The sequence below is a fragment of the Vicia villosa genome, unplaced genomic scaffold, assembly GCF_029867415.1.
Source record: "Vicia villosa cultivar HV-30 ecotype Madison, WI unplaced genomic scaffold, Vvil1.0 ctg.000363F_1_1_3, whole genome shotgun sequence".
Lineage (NCBI taxonomy): Eukaryota > Viridiplantae > Streptophyta > Magnoliopsida > Fabales > Fabaceae > Vicia > Vicia villosa.
This window is the reverse complement of record NW_026705164.1, coordinates 327,861-348,186: the sequence shown is the minus strand read 5'-3', so window position 1 is coordinate 348,186 and position 20,326 is coordinate 327,861. Positions and strand designations below refer to the sequence as shown.

General features: G+C 31.6%; 1 protein-coding gene across 1 annotated transcript; it reads left to right on the top strand.

The window, feature by feature from the left end:
• Positions 1–14,488: 14,488 nt before the first annotated feature.
• LOC131627423 (probable serine/threonine-protein kinase WNK9) lies at positions 14,489–18,277 on the top strand. Its single transcript, XM_058898283.1, has 8 exons — positions 14,489–14,505; positions 14,675–14,853; positions 14,940–14,977; positions 15,188–15,415; positions 15,519–15,739; positions 15,951–16,108; positions 16,195–16,624; positions 16,800–18,277. The coding sequence occupies exons 2-8, from the start codon at positions 14,779–14,781 to the stop codon at positions 17,783–17,785; spliced, it is 2,136 nt and encodes a 711-aa protein (XP_058754266.1). The 5' UTR covers positions 14,489–14,505; positions 14,675–14,778; the 3' UTR covers positions 17,786–18,277.
• The last annotated feature ends 2,049 nt before the right edge of the window (positions 18,278–20,326 follow it).

The window sequence follows — 20,326 nt, the reverse complement described above, 5'->3', positions numbered from 1 at the left end:
AATGTGGTGTTTTTACTATTATATATTTTTAATTATTATTGTACTCTAAAGTTGATTTTACTGATTATCTTTTAAATTGCACCGATTTGAAAAAAGTGTTATGCTTAAAAAATAATCTGATTATTTGATTATTTTCCATCAAAACTCACACAAACTACAATTTTTTGAGTTTGAACTCGAGAAAAGGTGTCTATCAAACAATTTTGGCAATTTTCAATTGAACCTAGCCTTACCGATAGATTGTTGTAAATTTTAAATATATTTCAAAAGTATTAAAAATATAGTGTCATACTTTTAAATGAAAAATATCAAGAAACTTTTAATGAGAAAACTATTATTGTTCTTTATTTTATTTATGATTTATAATCAAATTTGACTTAGTGTAATAGTTATTGTGTTTTTGTGTTGATTCAACTTAGCATAACTCATAACTCTTTTATAAAATTACTCGTCTATTTATATAATAGAGTATTCAAGAACACGGATGAAATAACAAAGATATCATCCAATTTACTTGAATTCGAAACCAATAATATAAATGCAAGTTAAATCTTTTGAGGAATTACTTTATCGTCTATTATAATTCTCTCTTATCTAAAAGATTATTTGCACCAATCGTTAGTTGGTCCAGTGGTGATTGGCGGGATGGAACCACTTGATGCCAGAACTCGCCCCCAAACCGGACTAAACCGGTGGTATAAAGCAAAAAAAAAAAAAAAAAGATTATTTGCACACACATGATACCTTCATTTAAATATAATTATACTTATAATATGTTCATTAAACATATTTTGTATTTATTATTAAGATACTTATTTCTAAGAATCTTCTGGGACTATTTGTAGTCGACCATACGATCCGTTGTTATCTTGGCCATGATATGATCGCAACAAAACTATCCGTGACTAATCAAAGTTTGGTTTTGACGAAAATAACAAATTTGACAAGAAAAAGTTACTCCATAAATTTAATTTAAATTTCACTTATAATCTCTAAGGATCGAAATCCCAAATGGTCAAATACACCATCCTCAAGAAAAGCCTTTTTTTATTTTCTTTATTTTTTTGTTTGTTTTATTCTGTGTTGGCTACCACCATATAGCTTTGATTATTTTTCAACTTTGAATATTTTTCAACGTTTGTACGGCATTTACGGATACTACTATTTTCAAAAGTTTTTCTTTTTTTAACCTTTTTTTTTTAATGCTGAGTTGGGTTGGCTATCTTTTTCTCCTCCAAAAGAGGGTTATTATGATTTCTATTTTTTAATTGCAATAAAGGATGCTACACAGTGCACACACTCTTTCGAAGTGTACGACATGTTCTTTTTCTTGGGGAAAAGTGTACGGCATCTCTAATCTTAAAGAATCAACGAAAAGAAAATCAAACTTTGAATATTTCTTTTCCAAATTTTATTATTAATGGAGTACTTTTCAAATCAAACACGGAATCTTAAAATATACAAGATGGTAATAATAAGATTGGATCAATTTAAATAAAGATATTCCCTCTGATTCTATTCAATACTATCTCTTAAGCATAATTTGGTAAATATATGAATTATCGATCTCTTAAATATCTTACTTTGAAGTTTGAAAAATCACTTTCAATTCAACGAAATTATTTTTTTTTTAAACTAAGTGTATGTTTGGAAACACGGTGACAAAGTGTCTAATGTGTATTTGGTCAAAAATTTTAATTTATAGCTTCTCATTTTTACAATGTAAGTATATGTTTGAAACACGGTTACAAAGTGTCTAACGTGCGTTTGGTCAAAAATTTTAATTATAGTTTCTACTTTTTCAATGTAAATGTATTAAAATGTGTTGCAGACTCATGTTAATTTTCGTTATAGCATAAGTGAAAATAATTGAGAGATTTTTTTTGAAAATTTCTTTACCTACCTCCCTCTTTTCTTGGTCACCTCTGGTGAAAAACCCAAAATACCCTCACTTCGGAAATGCATTTTCGAAACGCTTATTTTTTTTTCAAAATTTGTCTTATTTCGGAAATGCACTTCCGAAAATACAAAACAAAGGTGTTTTCGGAGATCCATTTCCGAAAACACCCCTTTTTTGGATTTTCGGAAATGCATTTCCGAAAACACCTTTTTTTTTTGGGAGGGGGTGTCTTCGGATATACACTTCCGAATTTTTTTTTGGGAGGGGGTGTCTTCGGATATACACTTCCGAAATATTCCAAGACCAAATTGGTCTTGGAATGTTTCGGATATACACTTCCGAAAGAATTCAATAATTATTAAAAAATTAAAATCAAGGTGAATCAATACAATTAATAGGTATAAAATCAAGGTGAATCAATACAATTAATAGGTATAAAATTTCCTAAACAATTTTAAAGTTAAAAATTATTTTACTAACTTATATAAATCAAAAACATCTTAATTTCATAGTAAATTTTGAATTATTTAAAATTAAATATAATATATAAATATAAATATAATATATATATTATAAATTAAAACACTCATTGTTTTAATTTTTATAATTATTATATAAATGTATAAATATATAATAATTATTATATAAATATATAATAATTTTTATAAATATATAATAATTATTATAATTATTATATAAATATATAAATATATAAATTAAAACACTCATTTTTTTAATTATTTTTGTAAATATATAAATATATAATAATTATTATAAATATATAAATATATAAATAAAAAATTATAACTCATTTTGTAAGTGAAATTATTTTAATTAAAATTATTTTAAATTTTAAAATATGAATCAAAATAGAAATAAATAATAATTATTATTCATAACTCATAAATTATATCAAAATATATAATTATTATTATTCATTACTCATAAATTATATCAAATTTATGATAATTGAATTAATTAATATCCTAAAATTAATTTTTGGGATTTTTTTTGTTGTTTTGTTTCGGAGATGCATCTCCGAATTAGTCAAAATCCTAATTTTTGGGATTTTTTCGGAAATGCACTTCCGAAGTCTGGAAAAATTTAAAAAAAAAAAAATTTCGAAAATGCATTTCTGAAGCGGAGTAAAATGGGGTTTTCGCTGGAGGTGACCCCATAGGGAGGTGGGTAAAGAAAAAATCTTTTTTTTTTTTTGAGAAGTTAAATTCAGCAGATCACCTTTAGTCATATGCTAATAGTATATATGATTAGTTATTTTATTTTGCAGGCCTGCTTGTCTATGCAGTGTTGGTGTGAATGTATTATTAAAAATAACTAATGTCATTATTGAGCTCTTAATTATTAAATTTTACAAATTATTGAATTCAAAGAAGGAGAAAAGGGATCAAATATATGGTCAAATTATATTTTGAATGTGACATTAACGTGTGTTTTTTAGCAAGACATGGTGTAAGAGAATGCTTGGTATTTCAAATCAACATATTTCCATTAAAAAAAAGTAATTTGAGAAAAATGTTGAAAACTTTATTTTATCAAGATAAATTTATTCAAGTGTCCATTTGATTTTTTTTATAATAAAACATTCATTTCATGTTTTAACTCAATCAATAAATAGTAATATTATTAAATTTAATATTAATTCTATTATAAATTTTTAATATATGTGAGTTTCTTGAAATTATATATGGTATTTTTAAGTATTTTTTGGAAGATTTTGTTCTATTGATCATGGTTCTCTTTTATGAAATCTAACTTAGTGTCCTCTAATAGTGGTGTTTGTTAGAAATTTAAACAAAGGTTAAAAATTGATGTATCAGTTTAAATATTAAGATAACCTATATCAACTTCTCAAATGTCTTTTTTAATTTATAATTCATTTTAGATGGAAGTTTATGAAAGCAACACAATAAGAAGCTTTGAAACAACATCGTTGATACACAAAATCATGTATACGCTCACTCGAATATTGATATATATATATATATATATATATATATATATATATATATATATATATATATATATATATATATATATATATATATATATATATATATATATATATATATATATATATATATATATATATATATATATATATATATATATATATATATATATATATATATATATATATATATATATATGAGAGAGATGAGAATGATGTGATTTTTTCGTACCAAAACTAAAAATGAAGTATTTTACAATTTACACAAAGTGTGTGGTTCATATATAGGCGAACTCTTGATCTTCTTTTGGCAATTAATAAGGTCCTAGAGCTCGAATTGGATATGTGGATTTTGAACTAGATTCAAAATGGTTATTGATGGTTTTTCCTATAACATATTTTATGGAGATGGTTTTAACCGTTTGACTTACATAAAATACAACACGCGTCATTTTAGATATTCTTTTATTTACACGTTCAAACTACTTTCTCACTCATTCAATGACTTGAGTGTTGGAGCATTAATCTTATAGGTCTATTCCCCCGATTCGTTACAGCGGAAGCTCATTCCACTGCATTGAACCTCAAGTTTGTTCGATCATCACCTATCTCAGGTTCGTGTACAAAATATTTGCGCCGTATATTGAAAATAACTTTTGATTCTCGTGAATTTCCACGAAGAGCCACCATCTCAGAAAAGAAGTAAAGAAAATAATAAAATTTACTCACTAAAGATTCACGGCCGGCCCAAGGGGCTTTAGGCCTCAAAAGTTTGGCCTTAAAAAATGCCTCAAACTTTTTTTATTTAGTTATAAAAATATATAATGACATTTGAATTACATATATTATTGTAGTCGAGTTGGTAAAATATAGGTCTCTTTTCCTTTTGGTCTTGAGTTCAACTCTTAACAACCACAAAATTAATATTTTAAAATATATTTTAAAGGCAACTTGAGCCCTAATTTGTAAGGTCTTTCTTGTATTTATAGCTTTCTTTAAGAGATAGTACTATCCATACCATTAGTGAGTAGGTAGTCTTATCTATTAGATGTGAAGGGACAGGCGTAGGGTCTTGAGTTCAACTCATTTTAAAATTTTCTTTAGGCCTCTAAACGGGTTGAGTCGTCCAATTTGTAAATATAAAACCCGACGTCTGTCAAGAAATGATTCTTACGCCAAAACTTGGAGAATTTTCCCGAACATCAAAAAGACGACTCAAACTCTATGTTGCATATGCTAGCGCGAGCCAACTCGGTAATGTGAGTAACTAGGTAATATTGGCCCTTGAATTTCTTCACGCTCTTCGAGTAAACCTCGAACATCTTACTATTATGTATAAGAGAAACCAGACATTGACCCTGTGCCAAACCAGTTCTTGACCTCTGAGTGTTAAAGTCGACACACTCTTCTTATGCTCGTACCAATATTGGGAGACTTTGACGTAAGCCTAGCTCACCAGGTGCAATTGTGAATGAGCTACTGGAAGGTGATTTAAAACGTCCACATCGAAGTCATTAAAATGAAGGCAGAAACCTATCAAATAAAACAAACATTTATGAAGAAGGATGACACATCCATCGTATTTATTGCATATCCTCTTATTCCTTTTGGGGGGTAGCACACCCTAGTCTAGGGAAGGACCCACCTCGAAGGAAGCATGATCCATACCACCTTTGCTAACAAAAGCGGAAACAATATCCAATTTCTCTTGATTTATCCACACAATTGAGTTGTCTTTTATCGCACTTCAGGCTCCTATACAAAGAGAAATGATTGTGTGTTTTTCCTCCCTATCAAAGGTCATTTATGGCAAAGGATCTCGTAAGGGCTAGAAACCCTAACGTCTTCCTAGAGTGGATATTGCCACCCAATGTCCCACCATTGATGGTGACTTTCTCCTTTAAAATTCCCTTCTCCAAAAAACCCAAGTGAAGCAAACAAATGTAGAATGAGAGAAAGGTTTTGAGGTGTTGTCTTGGAAGAGATGATGCTTGTTGAGCACTCCTCCATAAGAGGTGGCACAAATGGGTTGAAGTGATAAGCAACCGAAGAATGTTGACAAAGATGAAAGAAATTGTAAACACAAAAGAAGTTTTCTCAAAATCCACGAGAAACAAAAAGGGAGATGATAAGTCAAGGGCTCTCCATATGTTACAACAATGGCAACCGTAAAGTTCACTATAATAAATATTGTGTAGTGTGAATTGCGCCACCAATAATCGAGATCTTACTTCAAATTGATCATAATACTCGAATACTCTAGTACATGAAGGCATCATTATTATTATTGATGTTCCCAAGCTAAACATTGTTAATCACGAAGAATGTATTTTATGCGTTTGTTCTAAATGTTATTGATGTTCCATCGAAACTCTTTCATTTCCTTCTGCCAAAAGTCAGATTTATGAATGACAAATCCTCATTCTACAAGCATGATCAAAGACTCAGGGGACAAGTGTTCTGCTTCACTCATAAGTAAGGGTGGAAATAGGCCATCCCGACCTATAGCCTAGCCTACTTAAGGTCAGACCATACCTATTTAATAAAAAGGCCCATACCTATTTAATAAAAAGGTCAGACTTAAGCTTTTTTATAAGCTTGTTTAATTAAATAGGCCAGACTTAGACTATTAAAAAAGTCTATGAAGCCTTATAGGCCGACCTATATTTTCATATATATTAAAAATAGGCTAAATAGGTTGGCCTATATATGCATATATATTAGAAAAAAGACTAACTATATTGACCTATATATACATATATATTAGAACAAAGACTAAATATGTTGACCTATATATGCATATATAGGCCGACCTATAAGGTTTCTTATGCAATATGGATTAATTGAAAACCTTAATGAGAAACATGCTTTTAAATAGGCTTTCAGGTCATACCAGACTTTTAAAAAGGTCAGGTCAGGCAAAAAAAGAGAGCTTATATTAGTCCATAGGCCATACTCAAGCCTTTTAAGTTTATTGTAGGTCAGACTCAAATCTTCTAAAGCCTAGCCTATTTCCACCCCTACTCACAAGGCCTGTGACTAAAGGCCCAACGGAAAAACACGCAAAGGGCACTTCGACTGTTGGATATGATCGGCGATCACCTGCATAGGGCCCTAGATCTCATGAAGACATTTTAACCGTTTGACTTATATAAAACCCAATAAGTGTCATTTTAGGTACTCTCTCGTTCACACACTCAAACTATTTTATCACATATTCATTAATTTAAATGTTGATCTTGCAAGTTTTCCCATCCACCATACTGAAAACCCCACTCCACCGCATCGAAACATATACAATATTATATATTTGTATTCAACACATTTAATGAAATGCTATAAGTAGGGTTGTTCATGGTATGGTTCTATGAAAAAACCGAACTGAACTGAATTAAATCAGAGTAAAAATTTACTCGAACCGAACTGAACCGTTTAAATTTACATAGAACCGAACCATAACTATTGGTTTGGTACACCGTTTCGGAATTCCGAGCCATATTGAACTGTTAAACTATTTTAAATTTTTTTTAACAAAATTAAAACTTGTTTTTAGTATTTTTCATTTTCAATTCTAGAATCATTTGTACAATATAATTTTCACTAATCAAACATAATAATTCAATTATTTTAATTTCAGTTCAACGGTTCGATTCGATTCATTATTTTTTAACAACCCTAGTTATAAGCACATTCTATTTAAAAAATCCGTGTATTATTGACTTGAAAAACATACATGTATTATTATAATTCTTATTGTTGAAAAAGGTAGATCTTGCATCCAATTCACTGAAATAATATCTAGAAACTAACCTACAGTTCAGTCTAACTTTCATTAAAATAATATCTAAATGATATCTTAATAATTACTTTTATAATATCTAATATATAAAATTAATATAACTTTCTACTCACTGTTTGTTTCTGTTCTAAAGTTTAGTTCGGCAAAAAGTAGTGAATAAGATATGAGTTCATCTAGAAAGTCACTCTTTCTAAAGTTTAGTTCGGTTCGGTTTCAATTTTGATTTGGTTTACTTTGGTACGGTTTCAGTTTCGATTTGATTCTAAAATCATTTATACAATATAATTTGAGTCACTAACCAAATATAATAGTTCAATTATTTTAATTTCAGTTTGACGGTTCAGTTTAATTCATGACTTTTTAACGACCCTAGTTATAAGCACATTCTATTTAAAAATATTTAAAAAATCGTGTATTATTAACTTGAATAACATACATGTATTATTATAATTCTTATGGTTGAAAAAAGTACAGCCTAATTTAGAAACAAACCTAATGAGTTCAGCCTAATTTTCATTAAAATAATATCAAAATGATATCTCAATAATTAATTGGTTTAATTGTAACTTTAGTCCTCTTATTTTGTCTTTTTCTTAATTTTAATCTCTCTATTTTAAAAACCACTATTTTAGTCCATTTTTAAAGTTTTCTCTGCAATTTTTCGTCCGTCTATTTTACTTTTTATGCAAAAATAGTCCTTATTTTTATCTCTTTTTCAACAAAAAACTCAAAAGAGGATCAAAATCGTGGTTTTAAAAATGAGGAGATCAAAATATAAAAAAAACAAATTAGGAAAACCAAAGTTGCAATTAAGCATAATTACTTTTATAATATCTAATCTATTAAAATTAGGGGACAACTTCTCTACTCATCACAAAAAGTTGGGTAGTGTACATTCAACCAATTATATGGATGCCATCTAGTTTTAACACAATTAATTATTTATTAAATATTACAATTGATTGTTGTTTTCAAGGCATTTTACACAGGAGATAACTTTACCCAACTTTTTGAGTTGAGTAAATAAGAATTCACCTTAAAATTAATATAAATTTTTAGTCACTGTTTCTAAAGTTTAATTTGGCAAAAAGTAATGAGTAGAATATGAGTCAACATTGGATAGTTTATAAAGTACTTGATAGCCAATAAAAAATAAAAAGATAAAGCAAACATATAATGTTTGATAAAATTAACAACTAAATTAATTTAGAAAATGTCTCACCCCTCCCATAGACATTTGGCGCACCATCGAATTGACAAAACTGTTCTCGTATTTATGTAGATGTATTTCCGGAAGTACCTCATTTTTAATAAAAAATGATTCTTTGGTAGATACATCTACGGAACCCCTTAAAACATAGTGAAACGTGGGACTTTCCCAATTAATTGAGAAAATCAAAATGTTTTATAGATACATCTACGGAAAGGTTTTATAGGCTTTGAAAATAGAGTGTTCCATAGATGCATCAATAGAACTTGTGATTTTCTCAATTAACTGAGAAATTGATTTGAGATTTTCCTAATTAATTGAGAAATTAATTTGGGACTTTCCGAATTAATTAATTTGTAACTTAATTTGAGATTTTCTCAATTGAGAAAATCCAACTTTCACTATGTTTTAACGATTACGTAGATGTCATCAAACTTAATTAATTTGGGATTTTCCCAATTAATTGGGAAAATCTCTAATTAAATTATAAATTAATTGGGAAAATCCCAAATTTTCAATTAATTGGGATTTGATTAATTGAGAAAATTTGAATTAGAAAAAATATTCCGTAGATAAATCTACAGAAAGATTTGATAGGGTTTGACAATAGAGTGTTTCGTAGATGCATCTACTGAACTTGGGATTTTCCCAATTAATTGGGAAAACCCCAAGATTCAATGTGTTTTATATGCTTTCTTAGATGCATATACGGAAGGAATCAAATTTTTTCAAAATATAGAGTATTTCAGGATGTGCGTCTACGGAAGTTGGGGGCAAAAATGGAATTTTGTGTGGTGTTTAAGAGATCTATGGGATAGGTTGATTTTTAATTTATGCATGTAATATGATATATAAAAAATGTGTTTAATTAATATTTTTTAAATTAATATAGAGATAAAATTAAGTGAAAATAATAATAAACTATTTAAATTAATTTATTAAAAACTAAAAAACAATACAAATAAATTATAAATTTGTGAAAAATCGATGATTATTAAATGAATCATTTAAAAAATATGAGTTTATAAATTATAAATTATAAGATATAGTTTATATAATTAAAATATAGATTCACCAAACAAACTCTAATTATAACATTACAAATGGGTAATGTTAACATGTACGCTTAAGATATATATTAAAAAATTTAAAAATTAACATGTGCCCTGTTAATGTTACTCTTATAACATTCATTTCTATTATTCTTTGTCCTTTAACATAAATCCATTTACAAAAGTCAACATTTTTTATTGCAAAAAATATTCATATTAAAAGTATCAATAAAAAATATATTATGTTTCTCTAATAATAAAAATAGAAAGATTTTCTTTTATTAAAAGAGAAATTTTCAATGCACCCCTTATTTTCTTAGTCACATAGTAAAATTTTAATTTTGTCTCCTGCTTCCGTAGATGTACATTCAGAAGCATATTTTTTTGCCAAAAATTGATTTATTCGGGAGATGCATCTACGGAAGTATTTTAAATTATTGAATATCGGAAGAAATACAAATTAATTCAATTCACGATTTTTTCCGTAAGTGCATCTACGGAACGACTTAATGCCAGAATTTTTCGTAGATGTATCTACGAAAGTATCTGATATAGTTTGAACCAGCATGATCACTTCTCCATTGTTACATTTCTTCTTCAACACTCACTTCTCCACAACCTAAAAACCCTACATCATCAATATCATTTTTCACTCCAAAACTTCAACTTTTTGGTGCAACAAATCAAAGGAAGCAAGAGAAGACTTCATTTTAGGTAAATAATCATATTTATCCATTGCATTGCTCATATTATGCATCAATTTTTTGTCAAAAAAAGTAATATTTCTTCCGTAGGTACATCTACAAAATATGTTGAAGATGAACACGTTTCGGAGGTGCATTTACGGAACATATTTGTGTTGTTTTTTCAACAGTCTTGTGATTTTGTGTTATTTGTGTTATTGTTTACAAATAGGTATGGTGCACCTTGATAAATCCTTAAGAGAATTAGTTCCTTTAGTCAATGTTTCTCCGAATGTTGAAGGGGTAGTCGTAAAGACGATAGATGTCGACGGTGACTTTAATAACTAGTAAGAGTTTGATGATCGTGAAAGCATGCTCACATGGATTCGTAGGAATGCAACTAATCTTGGTTTTGGTGTGGTAATAGGAAGATCGGATAATGGTACGACAAGAATAAATGTTTTCATAACAATGTTGTGCGAAAGAAGCGGGAAATACCATACTCCTCTAAGGAAGTTTAAAAGAGACGACACATCCACTGAGAAAACATACGCGGTTGGTTTTCCTTTTTTAGAGTGCGAAAAGAGGATAATTTTATATGGACATTAAAATTGTGTCAGTCACTTTTGAGAGAACAAGTCGAGATGCCTAAGGCAATTATTATGGACCGCGATACCGCATTTATGAATGTGGTGGCAAAGGTATTTCCTTCTTCTAACGCATTACTTTGTCGATATCACATAACATGTAATGTGATAAGTAAGGTTAAACCCACCGTAGGGACGAAACAAGTAGAGATTGAAGGTGGAAAACCGATAAAGCCCAGTGTGATTGTTGGACAAATAATGGATGCATGGAGTCGTATTGTAAATTATTTGACAAAAGAATTATATGTCGATTTCGTCATTCAGTTTCATAAAGTGTGTGAAAAGTATTCTGATTTATTGAAATATGTTGAAAGCACCATTCTTGATAAGGTGAAAGAGAAGGTTGTTTGTGCGTGGACTGATAATTTCCAACGTCTTGGGAATACAACCACCAACAGAGTTGAGTCGACACATGCTAGTTTGAAAAATTGGTTGGTTAATAGCAAGGGTGACTTGTGTCGAGATTGGGACTCCGTAAATCTCATGATTAAGAATTAACATAATGAGATACAAACCACATTTGATCGGTAATGTGTCTCGAGCCGGGTTGAACTATATTTTTCACGAGACCAAACGAGGTGAAGTTGTAAGGGATAGCGCAAAGTGTGGTTGTACTATTTCTAAAATGTATGGTCTTTCGTGTGGGTGTGTTATTGCTAAAAAGATAAAACTAGGTGAGGCAATAAGAATGGACGAAGTTATCCCTCATTGGAAAAGACTTAGTTTTGACGATGACGGTTGCATCGAAGGAGAAAAATCGAATATCTCTGTTGCCTCCGAGTTGGAAGCGATACAAGAGAGGTTTTCGAAGGCCGATGACAATATGAAACTCCACATCAAAGAACAATTGCGGAAGATTGGATATCCCGAAACAACTGATATGAGACCGCCTTCTCAATCGGTTAAAACAAATGGTGCTCCGAAGAAATTGAAGCCTACACCGAATGACAACTCGACTACACGGGCTACATTGTATTATGAGCACGTCAATAAAAATTTTCTCGACTCACCGACTCAAAAATCTCAAACAAGTTTAAACAAAGGAGTTTGCATAAGCAAACCTCCTTCGACACCTATTCCACCGAAAATTCCAATTATCGAAGAGATGCCTATTCCACCGAAAATTCCATTCATCGAAGAGATGTCGATTTTTATACACAAATACATTGAGCGGATCGTCAATGTTGCGGGGGACGGTCGGTTACCAGGCCGTCTCGGGGTTGCTTGGTAATGGAGAGGATAGCCATACTCTTGTCCGTCATCAACTTATCCAAAAGTGGAAGACACATAAAGACTCGTACATGCGGTTATATGGAGAGAAAGTTAAATTTGAAGCGGTTAACAACGCTCTTGTTCCTTGGTTGGGCGCTTACGCACCGATGTCAAAATGGATGAGATTCCCGAAAATGGTACATCTTATTGCATGTGCATATAATAGGGTGTGCATTGACTTGACGCGTTATAGTTTTTTGAAAACTTTTTTCTCCTCTGCAACGCACCACCAACAAATCCAAATGATCGCATCATCGGCTTTCAAAATTGAGTTATTTTGTGCAAGTTTACTTGAAACCAGGATGCCACATACCACCTACGTCAACGAAATGGGCGCTTCATCATATCGAAGATGCCAAGACGTGGCCAGATCTTTTTGTTGATAGGATGCACAATTTCGAAAGATTGAAAAACATCGAAAAAGAATCGACTTAGGAAAAGTCAAAATTGAAACCACCAATAGATTTAGCCGACGATAGTTCTTTTGTTGTGTTTTGTAGTTTCAAAGTGTAGTAATATATGCACTATTTAATATTGCAATATAATCATTTTTTGTCAATTATAAATTCTAATGGAAGGTTTAGTATGTATTTACGTCTTTTTAAATTCTGGACTGCATTATAATTCTGTTATGCTAAATAAACTAACAGGAAAAGTTCCGTAGATGTATCTACGGAAGGTTCAAAATTTACAAATTATGGGTTTTTTCCGTAGGTACACCTACGGAAATAAAATATCTAGGTTCCTTTCGTGGATATACCTACAGAACATTCTGTGACAGAAAACGGATGGTCCATATTCACCTAAGTTTTATATAAATTTGGGGTTTCTAATGTTGTATTTCACACAAACACAAATATTTCTCAATATGAGTACAACGTTCGTTGGTATGTCGCAAGTGTCTCCTACTCCGACGATAGAACACCCGGACGGACGTTCAAACTCAATGAGTACACCTCGCTCGATGTTATCATTGACGAAATCAAATATCGCCTACCTTACGGTGACAAACGAAAGGTTGTGAAACTCGAGTATCGTTCACCTTCATTTGACAACGGAGGGAACATCATTTACAACAACTTTGAGCTCAAGAACCAAGCGAATATTTTGGCTATGTGGTGAACGTATTTCGGTTTCAAAGAGAAAATCCCGCTCAAGTTTGTAGCAACGGTGCAAAGAGCGGTCGACCAAATCTTAGAGATGCGCAAGCGTCCACCGGGCTATTGAAATGTACTAATGTTTAATTTACTGTTGAAATTATCGATGTAATGTCGATTTTAATCTATGGATGTTGTTTTTATCGTTGCAAATGTTGTTTTTGTGGTATTTTGTATCTGGTTTATTCCGTAGATATACTTAAGGAAGTTTTCCGTATATGCATCTACGAAATGCTTTCACGCAAATGTAAAAATAAAAGGTACTTCCAAAGATACATCTACGAAAGCATATGAACAATTTTGAAAGCATACATTATATAGTGCATAAGACAGCCAAGGTGTGTGATAAGAGTTTTTCTGTTAAATTTTATGACTTTATTTTTGTCATTTAAACATACTCTCTTCACTTTTGATTTTTTAAATTTATGGAATGAGTGATATATTTTATATATATATATATATATATATATATATATATATATATATATATATATATATATATATATATATAATTTAAATTATTTTAATAGTTTTTCATAATTTTCTTTAAATATATCTTTTTAAAAAACATTTAATATTTTAACAAATATTTTTATATAAATAATTTAAAACTAAAACAAAGTGCCTAAAAACTTTCCCAACAACTACTCTTACATAACCGAAAATAAAAATTACTGCTACCTAATCTAATCCAGTGAGTTTATGAGACTGAAGTGGACCCATAACATTAGGACTCTCACGCTCTCTGTTTGTCACGTTCCTTCATGGGCTCTGGTGGTGGGTGGCAATGTTTGTTTTCCCTTAAAAAAAAATGTGGTACACAACAGTTTCATAGTTTTTCTTCTTTCTTTCTCTCTCTCTTTTTCTCGTGAATTTTTAGATAAATTTTATGTTTTTTCTTAAATAAATTAAAAAAATCTGTTCGAAAGGTTGTGAAAAAAGTAATATAAAATATTGTTCCTTTCTGCCTGTTCCTCTCTTTCAGTTTCTGTTTCTGTGTGTCGTAACAAAAGAGGAAGGGGCACAACAACACATAAATCTTAAATCATAGGAAAAATCAAAAAACAACAAAAGTTAGCATCACACAGAATGAATGGAGTTACACACTTTGAAGAAGATGACTCTGAGTTTGTTGAACTTGATCCAACTGGTAGATATGGCAGAGTATGTCTACCCTCTCTCTCTCTCTTCATCTCTCATTTCACTTTCTCTCTCTACTTAGTTATCTCAGTTTGATTTTTTATTTTCAGTACAATGAAATCCTCGGCAAAGGAGCTTCAAAGACAGTGTATGTATAAAAATTACAAACCCATTTCTTTAATATGGTTGTTGGTCTTAAAGTTCAAGTCTTTTTGGTTTTTCAAGTTGGTTTGTTCATCTGGGCTAGTGCTGATTTCTTCAGAATTTGAGTTTCTCTTTGAAATGGGAATCTGATAGATTTGTATTTATTTGTTTTTTTTATACTGATTTTTTGTGGTTGGGTTCTGGACTGATGCAGATATAGAGCATTTGATGAGTATCAAGGGATTGAAGTTGCTTGGAATCAGGTCAAGCTTTATGATTTCCTTCAAAGTCCTGAAGATCTTGAGAGGCTTTACTGTGAAATTCATCTCTTGAAAACATTGAAGCACAAAAACATTATGAAATTTTACACCTCTTGGGTTGATACTGCTAATAGGAATATCAACTTTGTTACTGAAATGTTCACCTCTGGTACACTTAGACAGTAAGTTCCTAGTTCCAACTACTGTTCCTCCTTCTATGTGCATTTTAGATCTTGTATTGGTTCTTCATCGTTCGAGACTCGTGCTTGTTTGGTTGTCGAATAGGTATAGGTTAAGGCACAAGAGAGTTAACATAAGAGCAGTGAAGCATTGGTGCATACAGATCCTGAGAGGACTTCTGTATCTACATAGCCATGACCCGCCAGTGATCCATAGAGATCTCAAATGTGATAATATTTTTGTCAATGGAAATCAAGGGGAAGTCAAAATCGGGGATCTTGGTCTTGCTGCAATTCTTCGAAAATCACATGCTGCACATTGTGTAGGTATGCTTATTTAATTTCTTTAATCATTAATGGAAGACGTGGCTAGTTCAATCATTAATGCCAATTAGTTCACTTTGTCGATACCTTTTTTGAAGTGATTTGATGACGGCATAAGAAACTATAACTTTTTTCTGGCTGCGCAAATGGCGCTTTTAAGGATCGGCAATTCTAGTTGGATGGACCTTTATATTTTACGCTTCTGTTTTCGTAGGAACGCCCGAGTTCATGGCTCCTGAAGTATACGAAGAGTCTTATAATGAACTAGTTGACATATATTCCTTTGGTATGTGCTTATTAGAGATGGTCACATTTGAATATCCCTATAGCGAATGTACTCATCCGGCTCAAATATACAAGAAAGTTATTTCTGTAAGTTTTCGCTTGTAATCTCTCCGCGGTTGTTATATGCTATTTTTCCGCTGTGAATAGATTTCATTTGGATTTTCTGTCATCAGGGTAAAAAGCCGGATGCTTTGTATAAAGTCAAGGATCCAGAAGTGCGGCAATTTGTTGATAAATGCTTGGCCACAGTGTCTCTAAGGCTTTCTGCAAAGGAGCTTCTAGACGACCCTTTTCTTCAAATAGATGATTATGAATATGATTTGAGACCTGTAGATAGTGGAGAATTCGACGACTTCGTTCCCCTCATCAGACATCCGCTTTTTGATTTTCATCGGAGCAATAGTAACTTCAGTAATGAATACTCCAATGGTTTTGGATATGAAGGAGACTCGTATTCTCATCCAGCTGACAATGAACATTGTGGAATTGAACTTTTCGAGCACCATGAAGATGAACCCTTTGAACATGTCGACATAAGTATCAAGGGCAAGAAGAAAGACGACGGTAGCATATTTTTGAGACTCAGAATTTCCGATAAAGAAGGTAACATTGTCAATTTTCAATTTATAAGTACTATATACATTTGATATATATTTATGCTGCGTGTCATATCTTTGTGCTTCAAATTCCTCCACGCCCCTGTGCTTTTTTGTTCAACTTTCGTGCTTTGGCGTGTCTTTACTACTTGCGTATGGTCTCATTTAATTGTATGACACAGGCCACGTTCGGAATATTTATTTCCCATTTGACATAGAGATGGACACGGCAATAAGCGTAGCGACTGAGATGATCGCAGAACTTGACATAACGGATCAGGATGTTACCAGCATAGCGGATATGATAGATGGAGAAATCGCTTCTTTGGTACCTGAATGGCAATCAGGACCAGGAATAGTCGAAACTCCCCGTTTTGCAGATCAAGGCTTCTGCCGCAATTGTGTGTCGAATCATACTTCAAGTGGCTCCCTCATGGATTACCTTTCGCATAATCAGGGTAACTTGCAACTTCCTGAATATTGTAAGCACGGATGTGCCTCGATGCACGGCCGGTTCGAGGAGATTACTTTTCCATCCGAGGAGTGTGACAATCATGTTAGAGAGAATCTCAACGTATTAAACCTATCGGACAGTTTGCAGTATCAGGAGGTATGGAATCAGCACGAAAGCCGTGAACTGAGTCCGGTGGAATCTGATCAAAGTCATTCGGACGAACAAAATGAACAATTAGATAAATCAATGTCAGCTGAAGATCAAGGACAGAATGTTTCAGAAAATAAGTTTCCCCCGAATTCAACAATTTCTCCAAGATACTCATCCGGAACGCATGATTTCTCCAATATCCGTTCGTTATATTGCAGTCTCAACAATAATTATGAGAAAGAGATTCAAAAGGAACTTAGATGGCTCAAAGCAAGATACCAAATGGAGTTAAGGGAACTTAAGGATCAACAACTCGGGATAACAGATAATAAATCTTCTCATAAAACAGATTACGCCGTCATAAAAGGAGGAATCAACAGAATTCGGTCGAGACCTGTTCATAAAAGCAGCCCCGATTCTGACACTGAAAGAGCCGGAAATTGTGAGGCGATGGAGTCCCCTGCAGAAGGCATGGTTACTGCAAAGAGTTTTTATACCGGCTCGTTGCTTCCGCATCCTCTGCACAGGACAGTTTCACTCCCTGTGGATGCTTTTGATATATAATTTTCCTGAATTCTTTTGTAGATTAGAGTTTATACATGAATTTTCACATGGAGGCTATCTGATTTCTATATCACCCCACCCTTATTAGTACCATTGAATTGAGATTGGATGATTGACATTATAATTTTGCATTTGGAATTTGATTTACCAAAGTCGAAATGCAAATCATTGAACCTTTATCTTGATCTTATGATAATCTCATTTGAAACTAGTCTTGATAACGTAGCAGTGTTAAATTATTTTCGAGAAATTTTAGTGTCTATTATGATATTCTCTGTTTTGAGAGATTAGTATATACAGTTGTACAGTTGCGCGCAGAAGATACCGATTTGAAACTAAAGAGAATTAAATTATTAAGGGATTGATTTGAAGGTCCATTGACTAGGCAATCAATTTTTTATCCATATATTATTGAGCATGTCGATACTGGCTAGGTGTTAGTATCCAATGGGATGCTATAGGAAACTTGTTTCATCATGCTTTTCTTTTTGCTCAATCATGAATGCTGAGGTTGTTTTTCAAAGGCACCAATTATTAGTTGGACCAAAAGATGATGATAGAGGATGAAAGGCCCACCTAAAGAATCAAATTCTCTGTTTATGCCAAATGCCAGCTAAGCCGGTTGCTGACTATTTTTCTGTTATTTTTGGAATTAAGATTGGTTCAATTTAGTGGCCTCAATTTAGCTGACTTTCTTCAATGACTAATTTAAAATAGAAAATAGTATGAGTGGTTCTTTTAAGGTCTCTGCGGGAGTATGGAGGAGAAGGGAAAATTGGATTTTAAAAAAAGAGAAGATTTGAATGGAAATAATTGAAGGATTTTAGTTACGAGGATTTTTGAAGGTTTGCTTTTATTCAAAACACCAAAAACCTTCTAATTCAAAAGAACTCAAAGTTTGTATTGAACGAGAATTTTGAAGGTTCTAAAAATTAAAAATATAGTAATAATAAATATTCTTTTATCATTTTGTACAAAATCAATTTTTTAAAAAAATATTAAGTATTTTTTTTAAAATCGGTGTGCAGAAGCCTTCCCTTCCTTTCAAATAAAGTCTTAAGACACTTGTTTGTAATTAAGAGAAAATATATGACTCCGGATTGACTGATATGACAAACTAACTTCCATTAAATTTAGATCAGGTTAGATTTTTTTAAATAAGAAAGATTTAAACTTTTAAAAGTCTATTTAGCATAGGAATATTTTTATTATATTAGAGTTTGTACTTTTAATTAATTTATAAATTTGTTAATATTTTTTTGGTAATTTATATTTATTAATTTAGATTATCAAACTTGAAAATGGATCTATTTAAAATGTTGATTGATACCCAAAATGATGAGTTTTTGTCCAATCATTCTATTGTTTAGATCGGACACCCTCAATTTATCCTAATATAAAAAATACTTCTCTCATTTATTTCATTAATAATTTCGTGTAAAAAATTTGGTGGGACAATAAAATATCTGGTATGAGATCAAAAGATTGTTAGGCTAATAAAAAATTTGGTATGCATTTTTACCATGCTTTTCAAAAAAATTGACGTGTAGTGAAATTTATTGGTTTTTTTCAAAAACTCCATAGAATATGGGATTTTCCCTATAACCCTGAAAGAATTTGATAGTATTAATTGTTAGGTCATCAATTTGGGGTTTATCATGAGGAAGAATTTTTACATTAGGGCATTTCTTTATGAGAAACACATTTTGTGAGAGACACACCACATATTTACTCAAAACTTTAAGGTGATAGGTGTATGAGTATGAGATATCTCACTTATAAGGTGCTCATTCTCCATTTTTCTAATCAATATGGAACTTCCGCACACTTGTTTCTCAACATTTCCAACTCACATTTATTTTTCTCAACACTCTTCATTAAGTGTGAGCCTATCCACAATGCCCCCTCAAGCGGGAGCTCTTTCATCCACATACACGTGTACCGTTGTTGACATTTTTTCAACGAGACATGCCTCCTACCTACCACCATGTGGGTAGGACTTTCGATACAAGTGATTTGGTTCTTCACTCGAACCAATAACTCATGATATCACCGTTGGGTCATCAATTTAAGGCTCATTATAAGCGAGCATTTTTATATTGAGGCAATTCTTTATGAGCAACACACCCTATGAGAGACACGTCTGTCATACCTCAAATTTGTCATGCCCTCAATCCATCTGGCTTATGTTAAAATCGTTTTCATAATTCATTCAAATAGGTCATGCATTTGACATATCATTCATCGCATTTTGCATAGCACAATCATCATGTCAAAGTTCAGCGATTTCGATTTTAATCGGTTCGAGGTGAGTTTTTGAGGAAGACGTTATCTGATAATTATTTGGGTTTATTTCTCATACTTACTCATAGGGCAAACCATCTCTTTATTTAAGATTTATGATTGTCAGAATCATTACTTAATTCGGAGAATCACTTGAATTTGAAGAAAAGGGCAAAACTAGAATAAAAGAAAATATTTCATTCATTAGAAATTCAAGATTCATTGTGAATCACTTGGGATACAAGTCATAAGAGGGGA

Excerpts from the sequence above, each read along its gene's own strand:
- LOC131627423 (XM_058898283.1), top strand. The coding sequence starts at position 14,779 with ATGAATGGAGTTACACACTTTGAAGAAGATGACTCTGAGTTTGTTGAA. Across the intron at positions 14,854-14,939 it reads CAACTGGTAGATATGGCAGA|TACAATGAAATCCTCGGCAA; the intron begins GTATGTCTACCC and ends TTTTATTTTCAG. Across the intron at positions 15,740-15,950 it reads ACATGCTGCACATTGTGTAG|GAACGCCCGAGTTCATGGCT; the intron begins GTATGCTTATTT and ends CTGTTTTCGTAG.